Here is an 18,358-nt window from a genome sequence, read left to right as displayed (position 1 = left end):
ACCACTGCTGCTGAAGAACTGCTTGAATCTTACAAATAAACAAGATAAAACTGCTGCCCTAATTCTCTTTCACAGTGTGATGCTTGTCCGTGTCTGATTTTCCTACTTATTTTCTAATGGCAGTAACATAGGCTGAAGTACTAAACTTATATTAACAAAATGGCTTGACTCCAAATTATTAATTGAGTCCAGATGACCGGAGAGAGGGATTGAAGAGACAGTAAGAGACTGGCTGGGTGTGCTGGAACTTGTAGTTCCACACCTGCTGGGGAGGTACAGACTGATTATCTCTGGTTTTACAATCTGTGACTGTTTTAGGCTACCCAGACACCAGCAATACACACACTTCTAATTTATTTGGAAAGCGGCTGAGATTAAATCTTAGAAGCAACTGGCTGAGCTCATTGCTAGGAGAATCTGATGTCACAAATAGCAAATGACTCCAGCAAAAGAATTAGATGCACTTTCCAGATCAGCAGACTCCCAACTGTGACAGCAGAGAAGTGGTGAGTGGCAGGAGGAGAGGGTTACATTAAGGCAGCTCTGTCTGCTCAGAGGGGGCTGGTACCTCCAAGTCAGAAGCATTGGATGCTCTGGTGCTGGGATAAGGAAGCAGAGAGGTCTCTCTTTATAGTTCTGTGAGGATGGCTGTATGGGGACTGCCCGGGGCTGCAGGAAATGTTCATTCAGATGTGAGGATGGAGCACTGTGGAGTGTGAATCTGGGAGCCCCTCGTTTGGACAAGTACAGTGCGTCATGGCACCTGACAAGTGGACAGTAGTGGGAGAGAGATGACTCCTGGACACACACTGGACCGACATCTGCGATTTGTGGCTGAATAAACAAAACGGGCTTCAAGAAGATGACTTTAACTGGAGGAGTTTTAAAGTGCAGCCTATACCAAGAATCCTCCAGCAGACCCATCAGAGGTAATATAGCATGAACCTGTATCTGTAAGCTGCGGAATGTGGGTTATTCAGCTATTTAACGTGCATGACTGCCCACTTACATAACATATATACATTAAGTTACATAAGCACGCAGCCTTTGCGCTTTGCACCCAATGTACTGCAAGAGGTAGGGGTGGGGGCTGCTACTGCAACGCCTGGGGGCGCAAATAGTTAATATTTAATTTAACTATGAAAGTGCTGGACACTTCTATAAAAAATAAACGAACATTCGAGGTTATGGATTGCAGGGCACTTTATGCCTTGGAGGTAGCAACTTTGCATGATATGGACGTGAATTTGCGCCATGTCCAGAGCGCAGCGGGTGTTTTGTTGCTGCAGACAGCGCAGTGGCTGAGATCCGCGTTTCCACTTTCCCGGGCGGACTCTTAACGCGTGTCAGGCAGGAGAACCCTATACCTGACCCAGTGCTGGGTTTAGATAGACCGTGAAGGTCCACAGGGCTGCGCACCGGAGGTAGACGGGCACTTTGGATGCTTTGCGTAATGAGAGTGGACATAGTGCTGGGAAGAAAAAAAAAGGTTTCCACTTGGAGTGGAAATAATTCCCCAGGAAAGATCATCAGAAATAAGGGAAAAGAAAGTCTGAGTGAAGGACGTTTCATCCATCATGATATTAATATACATCATGAAATATAAATTATGGGCATGTATGTAGTTTGATATACAGAATGTTATCATTGTGACAGATCCACTCTGGGAGCTTGAATTCAAAATACTACTCTTTTCTTCTTCAGGAGTGTACAAGAGCATCTTGGATACCTTGGCATCTGGGAGAGCGTCTGAAAGGGGGGATGCTGGTACCGGTCCAGCCAAGTCCGCTGACAGCAGTCTATCCCTCTCCACACAGCGCAGAGGTCCCAGGTGTGCCACAGAACCTTCTCTCACCTGCATTCATGACTGACAGACCAATAATTACTACTGAACAAGACTTGGTCACTCTCAACCACACCAACGTTACTGATTGTGGAGATGAGATCTTGCTCTATGGGGACATTGAAAAGATTGTCATTGGGGTAGTGTTGTCTATCATGACCCTCTTCACCATAGCTGGCAACAGTTTGGTGATCATCTCTGTGTGCATAGTGAAGAAGCTCAGGCAACCTTCCAACTACTTGGTTGTGTCCTTGGCAGCTGCTGACCTGTCGGTGGCCATAGCTGTGATGCCCTTTGTCATCATCACAGACTTAGTTGGAGGAAAATGGCTCTTTGGCAAAGTGTTTTGCAATGTATTCATAGCCATGGACGTCATGTGCTGCACGGCATCGATTATGACCCTGTGTGTCATCAGTGTGGACAGGTAAGAGCTGCGGAAGTTTGGGGTATAGAGGTTGGGTGCCACAGTGAGGCCAGAGGTGCCTGGTTGGCATTCTTCAAGGACATGGATTGTGTTTGGGTGGTAAGGCTGGCATAGGAATTATTAAGTAGATTGACATAACTGTGACTCCAGAGGATAGTCTGAGCTCTGTGTGACTTCAGTCTATGCTCACTTATGATATAGTATAAGGCACATGTTTGTGGTTCACAGTGTTTTAGGCATCATGTGTGATTACACTCTAAATTAGTGATTGAGCTCTAAGGATACTCTACCCAAATATAAGTTGTTGGCAAAAACTGAGTAGATACAGATATAAATAGATAGATATTAAATAGGCAGATATATAGATATGTGAGAGAAATGAGATGATAGATAGATAGATAGATAGATAGATAGATAGATAGATAGATAGATAGATAGATATTAAATAGGCAAATAGATAGATATGTGAGAGAGATGAGATGATAGAGAGAGAGAGAAATATGAAAGAGAGATGAGATGATAGAGAAATCGATAGATTGATTGATATCAATTAGATACATATATACATAGATGATGCCCCTTGATCAATGATGCCAAAGACATCTGCCATGTTTGCCTATTAGGTAAATTCAGCCTCACCTTACCACAGTTTCCTATGGGATACAAATTTTATCTGTATTTAAAACAATCTACATTTCCAAGGAGAAAGATAAATTAATAGATAGCTATGAGATAGATAAATAGATAGATAGATAGCTATGAGGTAGATAAATAGATAGATAGATATGAGATAGATAGATAGATCAATAGATAGATAGATATGAGATAGAAAGATAAATATATAGATTGATATTAGATAGATATGAGATAGATGATAGATAGATATGACATAGAAGGTAAATAGATAGATAGAAAGAAAGAAAGATAGATATGAGATAGGTAGATAGATAGAAGACAGAAGATAGATAGGTAGATAGATAGAAGACAGATGATAGATAGATAGATAGATAGATAGATAGATAGATAGATAGATAGATAGATAGATAGATATGAGATAGAAAGATAAATATATAGATTGATATTAGATAGATATGAGATAGATGATAGATAGATATGACACAGAAGGTAAATAGATAGATAGAAAGAAAGATAGATATGAGATAGGTAGATAGATAGAAGACAGAAGATAGATAGGTAGATAAATAGAAGACAGTAGATAGATAGATAGATAGATAGATAGATAGATATGAGAAAGATAGAGAGAGAGAGAGATAAAAGACAGATGATAAATAGATAGATAGATAGATAGATAGATAGGCATATAGATAGAGATCCATAGATATGAGATAGATAGATAGATAGATATGAGATAGATTGATAGATAAATAGATGGTGCCCCTTGATCAGTGATGCCCAAGACATCTGCCTTGTTTACCTACCAGGGTCTCCTGTGTGATACAATTTTTTTCTTTATTTAAAATATTTATATTTACAATTTATATTTTCATTATCCCTGAAAATTGCAAATATGTCTATTGGAAACCTAGTTATCTATGATGTAAAACAAATACTTTTATAAAATACTTCTCAATTGTAATTGACAACAACTAGTTAGATGTTGCTTGTTATGCTCCCAAATATCATTTACATATGTGTCTTTTCTGTCTCCGGAGTTCCAGTATCATTGTTATCTTCTAACATTAATATTATTAATATTGTGTTTGCCATATATATATATATATATATGTGTGTGTGTGTCCTGTACTATTCACACATGTCCTGTACTATATATATACTTGTGCTGTACGCTATGATGGACTCACTGCTGGTACATATATCAGATTAAGGGGTATATTTATCAATGTGCGAAAAGCATTAGAGTTGCATTAAACGAGTGTTTTGCCCATACGTCAATACAATATCTTCTCCTTGCAGCTTATTTAAGAAGCACATGTACTGCCCCAATACTTGTTCTGTTATCGTCCTCTTAGGAAGAAAATGAATGAAATAATGCTTTATTGTTATTTGACTAAAGCATCTTTTCAATGATCTATAGTGTTTAAATGGTTTTAAGGCATTTTTAATCTATTTTTAACTATTCCGTTTTAACAAATGGAACTGGGCTTTCATTTCTACTGCGCCTGGCTGGGCCCGTTATATGACCTGCGTACGCGCATATTGGCAAAGTTGTATGTTGTATGTTACCCCTTACTTCTTGGGACAGTATTCCTCAACTGCCTTATTCAGATTTTTTTTTTTTTTTAATAAATTGCAGTGATTAGTGATTTTTTAGGGCATATTGATCATAAATGGGACACTGAAAGGTTAAAGGTCATTTACCAAAATGTAAAAAATGCCGCAAACATTTGTCCAAGTGCACATATCTATCCGCCTCCCGCATACCTAAGGACAATCTGAGGATGCTTTTGGCTGGAAATTACGCATGGTTAAAAGTGTAGAAGTGTCACTTAAGGGCCCCCCATCATTAATTAAATATTGCTGTGTTTTTATGTCTTCAATTCATCATGAGACTGAAGAGAGATCAGGACTGACGTTACTACTCGTGACGCTTTAGTATATTCAAAAATTGTTATTACGTTGATCAAAATACATCTAGAATTTCTCTTTCCCAAATTACCTGCTCCTACCCCCAGGAGTACCTCCACCACCTCTTGATTACCCCTTATTATTATTATTATTATTATCATTTATTTGTTAGGCGCCACAAGGTGTCCGCAGCGCCGTACATAGTACAAACAGTAAACCATACCCCTTAGATAATCACTTTCTGAAAAATGAAATTTTGCATTTGGATTTTTGTGTCCAGTATCCATACGCAGTGCATAAATTTGGGGACATCCGGCGCAAACGGAAGTTGCTCTGCAGAAAGAGTATGCTTCAATATTTGTAAAGAGAAATGTGGATCAGGATCTGTGGGTGGGTGGAGAGATAGGAGATACGGGTGAAAGAGTTAGGGTGTGAGTAAAGGAGGCACGTGGTAGGAACAAGAAAATATCAGCGAGAGTAAGAGGAATGAGAGAATGTGAATGAACTATAGTGTAAGAGATGTAATATAGTGTAAGAGAGATGTAGTTTAGGACATATACTGTAAATAGAGGAGAAAGTATCAGCGAGAGAAAGAGAAGAACAAGAATGTGAATGAACTACAATGTAAGAAATGTATACTGTTATTAGAGGGAGGATTAGAGTGATGGTGTAAGAGGGAGAGAATAAGAGAGAGCTAGTGTTAAAGATCTATCTATCTATCTATCTATCTCATATCTATCTATCTATCTATCTATCTATCTCATATCTATCTATCTATCTATCTATCTATCTATCTATCTCATGTCTATCTATCTATCTATCTATCTATCTATCTATCTATCTCATGTCTATCTATCTATCTATCTATCTATCTATCTATCTATCTATCTATCTATCTCATATCTATCTATCTATCTATCTATCTATCTATCTCATATCTATCTATCTATCTATCTATCTATCTATCTATCTATCTATCTATCTATCTCATGTCTATCTATCTATCTATCTATCTATCTATCTATCTATCTCATGTCTATCTATCTATCTATCTATCTATCTATCTATCTCATGTCTATCTATCTATCTATCTATCTATCTATCTCATATCTATCTATCTATCTATCTATCTATCTATCTATCTATCTCATGTCTATCTATCTATCTATCTATCTATCTATCTATCTATCTCATGTCTATCTATCTATCTATCTATCTATCTATCTATCTATCTCATATCTATCTATCTATCTATCTATCTATCTCATATCTATCTATCTATCTATCTCATATCTATCTATCTATCTATCTATCTATCTATCTATCTCATGTCTATCTATCTATCTATCTATCTATCTATCTATCTATCTCATGTCTATCTATCTATCTATCTATCTATCTATCTATCTATCTATCTCATGTCTATCTATCTATCTATCTATCTATCTATCTATCTATCTATCTATCTCATATCTATCTATCTATCTATCTATCTATCTATCTATCTATCTATCTATCTCATATCTATCTATCTATTTATCTTATCTATCTATCTATCTCATATCTATCTATCTATCTATCTATCTATCTATCTATCTATCTATCTATCTCATGTCTATCTATCTATCTATCTATCTATCTATCTATCTCATGTCTATCTATCTATCTATCTCATGTCTATCTATCTATCTATCTATCTATCTATCTCATGTCTATGTATCTATCTATCTATCTATCTATCTCATGTCTATCTATCTATCTATCTATCTCATATCTATCTATTTATCTATCTATCTAACTCATATCTATCTATCTATTTATCTTATCTATCTATCTATCTATCTATCTCATATCTATCTATCTATCTATCTATCTATCTATCTCATGTCTATCTATCTATCTATCTATCTATCTATCTATCTATCTCATGTCTATCTATCTATCTATCTATCTATCTCATGTCTATCTATCTATCTATCTATCTATCTCATGACTATCTATCTATCTATCTATCTATCTATCTATCTCATATCTATCTATCTATCTATTTTATCTATCTATCTATCTATCTATCTATCTATCTATCTATGTAATATCTATCTATCTATCTATCTCATATCTATCTATCTATCTATCTATCTCATATCTATCTATCTATCTATCTATCTATCTATCTATCTATCTATCTCATGTCTATCTATCTATCTATCTATCTATCTATCTATCTATCTCATGTCTATCTATCTATCTATCTATCTATCTATCTATCTATCTATCTCATGTCTATCTATCTATCTATCTATCTATCTATCTCATGTCTATCTATCTATCTATCTATCTATCTCATATCTATCTATCTATCTATCTATCTATCTATCTCATATCTTTCTATCTATTTATCTTATCTATCTATCTATCTATCTATCTCATATCTATCTATCTATCTATCTATCTATCTATCTATCTATCTATCTCATGTCTATCTGTCTATCTCATGTCTATCTATCTATCTATCTATCTATCTATCTCATGTCTATCTATCTATCTATCTATCTCATATCTATCTATCTATCTATCTCATATCTATCTATCTATTTATCTTATCTATCTATCTATCTATCTCATATCTATCTATCTATCTATCTATCTATCTATCTATCTATCTCATGTCTATCTATCTATCTATCTATCTATCTATCTATCTATCTATCTATCTATCTATCTCATGTCTATCTATCTATCTCATGTCTATCTATCTATCTATCTATCTATCTATCTATCTCATGTCTATCTATCTATCTATCTATCTATCTATCTCATGACTATCTATCTATCTATCTATCTATCTATCTATCTATCTATCTATCTATCTCATATCTATCTATCTATCTATCTTATCTATCTATCTATCTATCTATCTATCTATCTATGTAATATCTATCTATCTATCTATCTATCTATCTCATATCTATCTATCTATCTATCTATCTATCTCATATCTATCTATCTATCTATCTATCTATCTATCTATCTATCTATCTATCTCATGTCTATCTATCTATCTATCTATCTATCTATCTATCTCATGTCTATCTATCTATCTATCTATCTATCTATCTATCTATCTATCTATCTCATGTCTATCTATCTATCTATCTATTTATCTATCTCATGTCTATCTATCTATCTATCTATCTATCTCATATCTATCTATCTATCTATCTATCTATCTCATATCTATCTATCTATTTATCTTATCTATCTATCTCATATCTATCTATCTATCTATCTATCTATCTATCTCATGTCTATCTATCTATCTATCTATCTATCTATCTATCTATCTCATATCTATCTATCTATCTCATGTCTATCTATCTATCTATCTATCTATTTATCTATCTATCTATCTCATGTCTATCTATCTATCTATCTATCTCATGTCTATCTATCTATCTATCTATCTATCTATCTATCTCATATCTATCTATCTATCTATCTATCTATCTATCTATCTATCTATCTTATCTATCTATCTATCTATCTATCTATCTCATGTCTATCTATCTATCTATCTATCTATCTATCTATCTATCTATCTATCTCATGTATATCTATCTATCTCATGTCTATCTATCTATCTATCTATCTCATGTCTATCTATCTATCTATCTATCTATCTATCTAATAATAATAATATCTATCTATCTATCTATCTATCTCATGTCTATCTATCTATCTATCTATCTATCTATCTATCTATCTCATGTCTATCTATCTATCTATCTATCTATATATCTATCTATCTATCTATCTATCTCATATCTATCTATCTATCTATCTATCTATCTATCTATCTATCTCATATCTATCTATCTATTTATCTTATCTATCTATCTATCTCATATCTATCTATCTATCTATCTATCTATCTATCTCATGTCTATCTATCTATCTATCTATCTATCTATCTATCTATCTATCTATCTATCTATCTCATGTCTATCTATCTATCTCATGTCTATCTATCTATCTATCTATCTATCTATCTATCTATCTATCTATCTCATGTCTATCTATCTATCTATCTATCTCATGACTATCTATCTATCTATCTATCTATCTATCTATCTATCTATCTATCTCATATCTATCTATCTATCTATCTTATCTATCTATCTATCTATCTATCTATGTAATATCTATCTATCTATCTATCTATCTATCTATCTATCTATCTATCTCATATCTATCTATCTATCTATCTATCTCATATCTATCTATCTATCTATCTATCTCATGTCTATCTATCTATCTATCTATCTATCTATCTATCTATCTATCTATCTATCTATCTCATATCTATCTATCTATCTATCTATCTATCTATCTATCTATCTATCTATCTATCTAATGTCTATCTATCTATCTCATATCTATCTATCTATCTATCTATCTAAAAATATTCAGACGCTTCAGCAACAGGAACTGTAATGACATTGCATTAAAATACATATACTTTAATATGCAGTTGGTCCCCTTTTGCAGTGATAACAGCTTCCACTCTTCCTGGAAGACTTTACACAAGATGTTGGAGTGTTTCTGTGGGAATTTGTGCCCATTCATTCTGTAGAGCATTTATGAGGTCAGGAACTGAAGTTGGACGAGAAGGCCTGGCTCGCAATCTCCATTCCAGTTCATCCCAAAGGTGTTCGATGGGGTTGAGGTCAGGGCTCTGTGTGGACCAGTCAAGTTCTTCCACCAGGAACTCTTCAAACCATGTCTTTGAAGTCTTTGCTTTGTGCACTGGGGCACAGTCATGTTGTTATAAAATGGGGCCTTCCCTAAACTGTTGCCACAAAGTTGAAAGCATAGCATTGTCCAAAATGACTTGGGATGCTGAGGTATTAAGATTGCCCTTCACTGGAGATAAATAGCCTAGCCCAAACCCTGAAAACAGCCCCATACCATTATCCCTCCTCCACCAAACTTCACAGTTGGCATAATGCAGTCAGGCAGGTAATGTTCTCCCAGCATCCACCAAACCCAGACTCGCCCGTCTGACTGTCAAACAGAGAAGCGTGATTCATCACTCCACAGAACATGTTTCCACTGCTCCACAGTCCAGTGTTGGTGTGCTTTACACCACTCCATCCGACGCTTGGCGTTAGTTTTGGTGATGAGAAGTTTGCATGCAGCTGCTTGGCCATGGAAAGCCATTCCATTAAGCTCCCGCCGCAGAGTTTTTGTGATTACGTTAATGCCTGTGGAACTTCGGAACTCTTCAGCTACGGAATCAGCAGAGCATTGGCGACTTTTATTCAGCTTCGTGGCTGAATTGCTGTTGTTCCTAAACGCTTCCACTTTCTAATAATATCACTTACATTTGACCGTGGAATATGCAGCAGGGATGACATTTCACGAGCCGTCTTATTGCAAAGGTGGCATCCTATCACAGTACCACACTTGAAGTCACTGAAATCTTCATAATGGCAACGGGTCTGATTGAAACACCTCAATTCAATAATTAATATGTGTGGCCAAATACTTTTGTCCATATAGTGTATATTCTGTATTTAGAGGGAGGTTTAGAAAGATAATAGCAGAAGAGAGGTAAACTGTAAATAGAGGGAGGTATAGATAAATAGTGTAAGAGTGACAGTGTAAAAGACAGAGTTTAAGAGAGAGAGAAGAATAGATATAGTATAAGAGAGATATACTGTAAATAGAGGGAGGATTAGAAAGATAGTGTAAGAGTGACAGAGTGTAAGAGACAGAGTCTAAGAGATAGAGAGAAGAATAGATATAGTATAAGAGAGATATACTGTAAATAGATGGAGGATTAGAAAGATAGCCTAAGAGTGAGAGAGTGTAAGAGAGAGCAAGACAGAGAGAAAGTGTAAGAGCGACAGAACTGTACTGTGCTGTGATATACATATGGAGAGAGTGAGGGAGAGAGAGAGATACAGGGAAGGGGGCTGTACATATGGAGAGAGAGAGATACAGGGAAGGGGGATGTACATATGGAGAGAGAGAGAGAGAGAGATACAGGGAAGGGTGCTGTACATATAGAGAGAGAGAGATACAGGGAAGGGGGATGTACATATAGAGAGAGAGAGAGAGAGAGAGAGAGAGATACAGGGAAGGGGGCTGTACATATGGAGAGAGAGAGAGATACAGGGAAGGGGGCTGTACATATGGAGAGAGAGAGAGAGAGAGAGATACAGGGAAGGGGGCTGTACATATGGAGAGAGAGAGCTACAGGGAAGGGGGCTGTACATATCTAGAGAGAGAGATACAGGGAAGGGGGCTGTACATATGGAGAGAGAGAGATACAGGGAAGGGGGCTGTACATATGGAGAGAGAGAGATACAGGGAAGGGGCTGTACATATGGAGAGAGAGAGATACAGGGAAGGGGGCTGTACATATGGAGAGAGAGAGAGAGATACAGGGAAGGGGGCTGTATATATGGAGAGAGAGAGATACAGGGAAGGGGGCTGTACATATGGAGAGAGAGAGAGATACAGGGAAGGGGGATGTACATATGGAGAGAGAGAGAGATACAGGGAAGGGGGATGTACATATGGAGAGAGAGAGAGATAGATACATACAGGGAAGAGGGCTGTACATATGGAGAGAGAGATACAGGGAAGGGGGCTGTACATATGAAGAGAGAGAGATACAGGGAAGGGGGCTGTACATATGGAGAGAGAGAGAGAGATACAGGGAAGGGGGATGTACATATGGAGAGAGAGAGAGAGATACAGGGAAGGGGGATGTACATATGGAGAGAGAGAGAGATAGATACATACAGGGAAGGGGGCTGTACATATGGAGAGAGAGATACAGGGAAGGGGGCTGTACATATGGAGAGAGAGAGAGAGAGAGAGAGAGATACAGGGAAGGGGGCTGTACATATGGAGAGAGAGAGAGATACAGTGAAGGGGGCTGTACATATATAGAGAGAGAGAGATACAGTGAAGGGGGCTGTATATATGGAGAGAGAGAGATACAGGGAAGGGGGCTGTACATATGGAGAGGGAGAGAGATACAGGGAAAGGGGCTGTACATATGGAGAGAGAGAGAGATACAGGGAAGGGGGCTGTACATATGGAGAGAGAGAGATACAGTGAAGGGGGCTGTACATATAGAGAGAGAGAGAGAGATACAGGGAAGGGGGCTGTATATATGGAGAGAGAGAAATACAGGGAAGGGGGCTGTACATATGGAGAGAGAGAGAGAGAGAGAGAGAGAGAGATACAGGGAAGGGGGCTGTACATATGGAGAGAGAGAGAGAGATACAGGGAAGGAGGCTGTATATATGGAGAGAGAGAGATACAGGGAAGGGGGCTGTATATATGGAGAGAGAGAGAGAGATACAGGGAAGGGGGCTGTACATATGGAGAGAGAGAGAGATACAGGGAAGGGGGCTGTATATATGGAGAGAGAGAGATACAGGGAAGGGGGATGTACATATGGAGAGAGAGAGAGATACAGGGAAGGGGGATGTACATATGGAGAGAGAGATAGATAGATACAGGGAAGGGGGCTGTACATATGGAGAGAGAGAGAGATACAGGGAAGGGGGCTGTACATATGGAGAGAGAGAGAGATACAGGGAAGGGGGCTGTACATATGGAGAGAGAGAGAGATATAGTGAAGGGGGCTGTACATATATATATAGAGAGAGAGATACAGGGAAGGGGGCTGTATATATGGAGAGAGAGAGAGAGATACAGGGAAGGGGGATGTACATATAGAGAGAGAGAGAGATACAGGGAAGGGGGCTGTACATATGGAGAGAGAGAGAGAGATACAGGGAAGGGGGCTGTACATATAGAGAGTGAGAGATACAGGGAAGGGGGCTGTACATATAGAGAGAGAGATACAGGGAAGGGGGCTGTACATATGGAGCGAGAGAGAGAGATACAGGGAAGGGGGCTGTACATATGGAGAGAGAGAGAGATACAGGGAAGGGGGCTGTACATATGGAGAGAGAGAGATACAGGGAAAGGGGCTGTACATATGGAGAGAGAGAGAGAGAGATACAGGGAAGGGGGATGTACATATAGAGAGAGAGAGAGAGAGAGAGAGAGAGATACAGGGAAGGGGGCTGTACATATGGAGAGAGAGAGAGAGAGATATATGGAAGGGGGCTGTACATATGGAGAGAGAGAGAGATACAGGGAAGGGGGCTGTACATATGGAGAGAGAGAGAGAGAGATACAGGGAAGGGGGCTGTACATATAGAGAGAGAGAGAAAGATACAGGGAAGGGGGCTGTACATATGGAGAGAGAGAGATACAGGGAAGGGGGCTGTACATATAGAGGGAGAGAGAAAGATACAGGGAAGGGGGCTTTACATATGGAGAGAGAGAGAGATATAGGGAAGGGGGCTGTACATATGGAGAGAGAGAGAGAGATACAGGGAAGGGGGATGTACATATGGAGAGAGAGAGAGATACAGGGAAGGGGGCTGTACATATAGAGAGAGAGATACAGGGAAGGGGGCTGTACATATGGAGAGAGAGAGAGATACATGGAAGGGGGCTGTACATATGGAGAGAGAGAGAGAGAGAGAGAGAGAGATACAGGGAAGGGGGCTGTACATATAGAGAGAGAGAGAAAGATACAGGGAAGGGGGCTGTACATATGGAGAGAGAGAGAGAGATACAGGGAAGGGGGCTGTACAAATAGAGGGAGAGAGAAAGATACAAGGAAGGGGGCTGTACATATGGAGAGAGAGAGAGAGATAGATACAGGGAAGGGGGCTTTACATATGGAGAGAGAGAGATATAGGGAAGGGGGCTGTACATATGGAGAGAGAGAGAGAGATACAGGGAAGGGGGATGTACATATGGAGAGAGAGAGAGATACAGGGAAGGGGGCTGTACATATAGAGAGAGAGAGATACAGGGAAGGGGGCTGTACATATGGAGAGAGAGAGATACAGGGAAGGGGGCTGTACATATGGAGAGAGAGAGAGATACAGGGAAGGGGGATGTACATATGGAGAGAGAGAGAGATACAGGGAAGGGGGCTGTACATATGGAGAGAGAGAGAGATACAGGGAAGGGGGATGTACATATGGAGAGAGAGAGAGATACAGGGAAGGGGGCTGTACACATATAGAGAGAGAGAGAGATACAGGGAAGGGGGCTGTACATATGGAGAGAGAGAGAGATACAGGGAAGGGGGCTGTACATATGGAGGGAGAGAGAGATACAGGGAAGGGGGATGTACATATGGAGAGAGAGAGAGATACAGGGAAGGGGGATGTACATATGGAGAGAGAGAGAGATACAGGGAAGGGGGCTGTACATATATAGAGAGAGAGAGATACAGGGAAGGGGGCTGTACATATGGAGAGAGAGAGAGATACAGGGAAGGGGGCTGTACATTTGGAGAGAGAGAGAGATACAGGGAAGGGGGATGTACATATGGAGAGAGAGAGAGATACAGGGAAGGGGGCTGTACATATGGAGAGAGAGAGAGAGATACAGGGAAGGGGGCTGTACATATGGAGAGAGAGAGAGATACAGTGGAGGGGGTTTTATACATGGAGAGAGTGAGAGAGAAATAGAGAGAGAGAGAGAGAGGGATACAGGGAAGGGGGTTATATACACGAAGAGAGTGAGAGAGAAATAGAAAGAGAGAGACAGAGAGAGAGAGGGATACAGGGAAGGGGGATACACATATGGAGAAAGAGAGAGAGAGAGTGGGGATACAGGGAAGGGGGAGAATGAGAGAGAGGGGGCATAGAGAGCTAGGGACAGACTGTATTCTCTGGTTTCTACTGACTACAAGGACCACGCTGTTTGATTAGTTACAGTCTCAGTTGTTGCGTTACCTTTAATCTTCAGAATTACAGAGAGAGGGTTGAAACCTCTCATTACGGATGTTACAAGTGAGCGGAGAGGTCCTAGAACAGCACTGAACAAATCACAGACTTATAAGCAGATTTTCTCTTTTCTTGTGTTACGTTGCTGGAGATAGAGCAGATTAAGGCAAAAGCCGGAGGCTTGTGCTTTAATGCCTGCTGAGTACATCATAGGAAACATCCATAATCCACAATATTTGCTGATGTAAAGAGCTCTGGCATGTCTGATTTATATTATCTCGCATCCAGGAACTGGGGCTTCCCCATCTCCAGCAGAGTGTGGGCTTCTCAATCAACATTACACCAAATCATCAAGTCCAGGGTTCATCCATTCACTATCCACACACTGATCATCAACCTATGAGCCTGAACTAGGGATGTGCACCGCAACTTTTGGTGTCTCGTGTTTTGTGTTTTGGATTCGGATTTTCTTGAGGTTTTGGGTTCGGATTTTTTTCGCAAAACACCTGCCGAAAGGTTTTGGTTCGGATTTAAGGTTTTGGATTAGGATTTTTTTTGAAAACAGCATAAAAAGTTCAAAAATCAAGTTTTTGGGCTTATTTTCACTCCTACGCTATTATTAACCTCAATAACATTCAATAACAATCATTTCCACTAATTTACAGTGTATTCTGAACACCTCAAAATATTGTTATTAGTCCAAAACGTTGCAACGAGGTATCTTTCTGGACTGCGTAGTGGAGTGGTCCCCACAATATAATAAGAAAACCATCAACTGGTCTTAATTACACCAAAAATTGTACCTGGACTGCGTAGAGGAGTGGTCACCACAATATAATAAGAAAACCATCAACTGGTCTTAATTACACCAAAAATTGTACCTGGACTGCGTAGAGGAGTGGTCACCACAATATAATAAGAAAACCATCAACTGATCTGAATCGCACCAAAAAATGTATCTGGACTGCGTAGAGGAGTGGTCCCTACAATATAATTAAAAAACCCTCCATGGGTCTGAATTCCAAAAAATAAGTTTTCTTGACTACGTAGTGGGGTGGCCCCGGTACACAATTTTTTTACCGGGGCCACAATATAATTAAAAAACCCTCCACGGGTCTGAATTCCCCAAAAAAAATTTCTTGACTGCGTAGTGGAGTGGCCCCGGTACACAATTTTTTATCGGGGCCACAATATATTTAAAAAACCCTCCACGGGTCTGAATTCCACCAAAAAAGTTTATGGACTGCATAGTGTTGTGTTACCCACAATATTGTTTAAAAATTTTGCAGCAACAGTCAACGTTGTTTAATATCTGATACACCTCTATCTGGACTGCATAGTGGAGTGGCCCCGGTACTAAATTTGGTACCGGGGCCACAATACCTCCTCTAACTTCCAAGTGTAGTGTTTATAACAAATATTTTTTGGGCTTATTTTCACTCCTACGCTATTATTAACCTCAATAACATTCAATAACAATCATTTCCACTAATTTACAGTGTATTCTGAACACCTCAAAATATTGTTATTAGTCCAAAACGTTGCAACGAGGTATCTTTCTGGACTGCGTAGTGGAGTGGTCCCCACAATATAATAAGAAAACCATCAACTGGTCTTAATTACACCAAAAATTGTACCTGGACTGCGTAGAGGAGTGGTCACCACAATATAATAAGAAAACCATCAACTGGTCTTAATTACACCAAAAATTGTACCTGGACTGCGTAGAGGAGTGGTCACCACAATATAATAAGAAAACCATCAACTGATCTGAATCGCACCAAAAAATGTATCTGGACTGCGTAGAGGAGTGGTCCCTACAATATAATTAAAAAACCCTCCATGGGTCTGAATTCCAAAAAATAAGTTTTCTTGACTACGTAGTGGGGTGGCCCCGGTACACAATTTTTTTTACCGGGGCCACAATATAATTAAAAAACCCTCCACGGGTCTGAATTCCCCAAAAAAATTTTCTTGACTGCGTAGTGGGGTGGCCCCGGTACACAATTTTTTACCGGGGCCACAATATATTTAAAAAACCCTCCACGGGTCTGAATTCCACCAAAAAAGTTTATGGACTGCATAGTGTAGTGTTCCCCACAATATTGTTTAAAAATTTTGCAGCAACAGTCAACGTTGTTTAATATCTGATACACCTCTATCTGGACTGCATAGTGGAGTGGCCCCGGTACTAAATTTGGTACCGGGGCCACAATACCTCCTCCAACTTCCAAGTGTAGTGTTTATGACATATAAACACTACAGTAATTCTAGCACGTCAATACCTCTTATTTTAAATAATGACAGGGCATTTTACTTTTGGTTTAATTTTTTGAATTTGTTGACATTTTGTTTTACTTTTTGAACATGGCAAACGACTGTTGAATGGTCACATAATGCCAAAAAAAGAGTTGCAAGATGGAATTGTCCTTGGGCCCTCACACCCACCCTTATGTTGTTGAAATAGGACATGCACACCTTAACAAACCAATCATTTCAGCGACAGGGCCTACCAAACAACTGTGGCTGAAATGATTGGTTTGTTTGGGCCCCCACACCAAAATAACAATTCATCTCTCCCTGTACAAACTAAACAGGCTCTACTGAGGAAAGATTTTGTCCTCATCCTCAACCTCTGATTCCTCTCCCCCTACAGAGTGTACTTCCTCCTCCTCACACATTAACAATTCGTCCCTGCTGGACTCCACAACCACAGGTCCCTCTGTACTATCTGAAGGGCAGTGCTGTACTTCATTGAGGAATTGATTATTCATTTTTATAAACATCATTTTTTCAACGTTGTGAGGAAGCAACCTCCTTCGCCGCTCACTGACCAGGTTCCCCGCTGCACTAAAAACTCTTCCCGAGTACACACTGGAGGGAGGACAACTCAGGTAAAATAGAGCCAATTTGTACAGTGGCTTCCAAACTGCCTTTTTTTTCCTGCCAGTAACAATATGGACTGTCTGACATGTCTATGTGGATGGTGTCAGCAAAATAATCCTCCACCATTTTTTCAATTGTGACAGCATCCAATGCAGCAACAGTAGACATGTCTGCAATGGTTGGCAGGTCCTTCAGTCCGGACCAGATGTTATCAGCATCCCCACCAGCGGCTCTTTTAGGAAAACTGAGCTTTTTACTCGCAGCCACAGATGTGGAAGAAAATGAGGGTGGAGCTGTTGGCATGTCACGATCCTCTTCAGAGAACAATCTCCTGACCAGCAGGTCTTTGCACCGCTGTAGACTTGTGTCCGCCGGAAACAGAAACACAACATATGCTTTAAACCGAGGATCGAGCACGGTGGCCAGAATGTATTCCTCTGACTTTAAAAGAGTGACCACCCTCGGATCCTGGCAAAGCGTACGAAGGGCTACATCCACAAGAGCTACATGCTTGGTGTAATCGCAATGGTTTACCAGCTCCTCCCTCACTTTCTCCAGCTGCTTCTGCAACAGCCTGATCAGGGGAATGACCTGACTCAAGCTGGCAGTGTCCGAACTGACTTCTCGTGTGGCAAGTTCAAACGGCTGGAGAACCTTGCACAACACGGAAATCAGTCTCCACTGCGCTTGACTCAGGCGCATCCCCACTCCTTTGCCTATGTCATAGGTGGTTGTGTAGGCCTGAGTGGCCTTTTGCTGCTCCTCCATCCTCTGCAGCATATAGAGGGTGGGGTTCTGCACCACCAAATTAATTGT

At 39.6% G+C, this 18,358-nt stretch overlaps 1 protein-coding gene across 1 annotated transcript in view; it reads left to right on the top strand.

The window, feature by feature from the left end:
- Positions 1-396: 396 nt before the first annotated feature.
- Positions 397-18,358, top strand: part of LOC142106057 (5-hydroxytryptamine receptor 7) — a 56,379-nt gene continuing 38,417 nt past the window's right edge. The window contains exons 1-2 of the mRNA XM_075189530.1: positions 397-929; positions 1,705-2,267. Coding sequence (XP_075045631.1) covers positions 1,762-2,267 — 506 coding nt within the window. The 5' untranslated portion in view covers positions 397-929; positions 1,705-1,761. The remainder of the gene's footprint in view (positions 930-1,704; positions 2,268-18,358) is intronic.

The sequence above is a fragment of the Mixophyes fleayi genome, chromosome 1 (genome assembly GCF_038048845.1).
Source record: "Mixophyes fleayi isolate aMixFle1 chromosome 1, aMixFle1.hap1, whole genome shotgun sequence".
Lineage (NCBI taxonomy): Eukaryota > Metazoa > Chordata > Amphibia > Anura > Limnodynastidae > Mixophyes > Mixophyes fleayi.
Note: the sequence above shows the minus strand (reverse complement) of the source record. Positions and strands in the feature narration are given on the sequence as shown.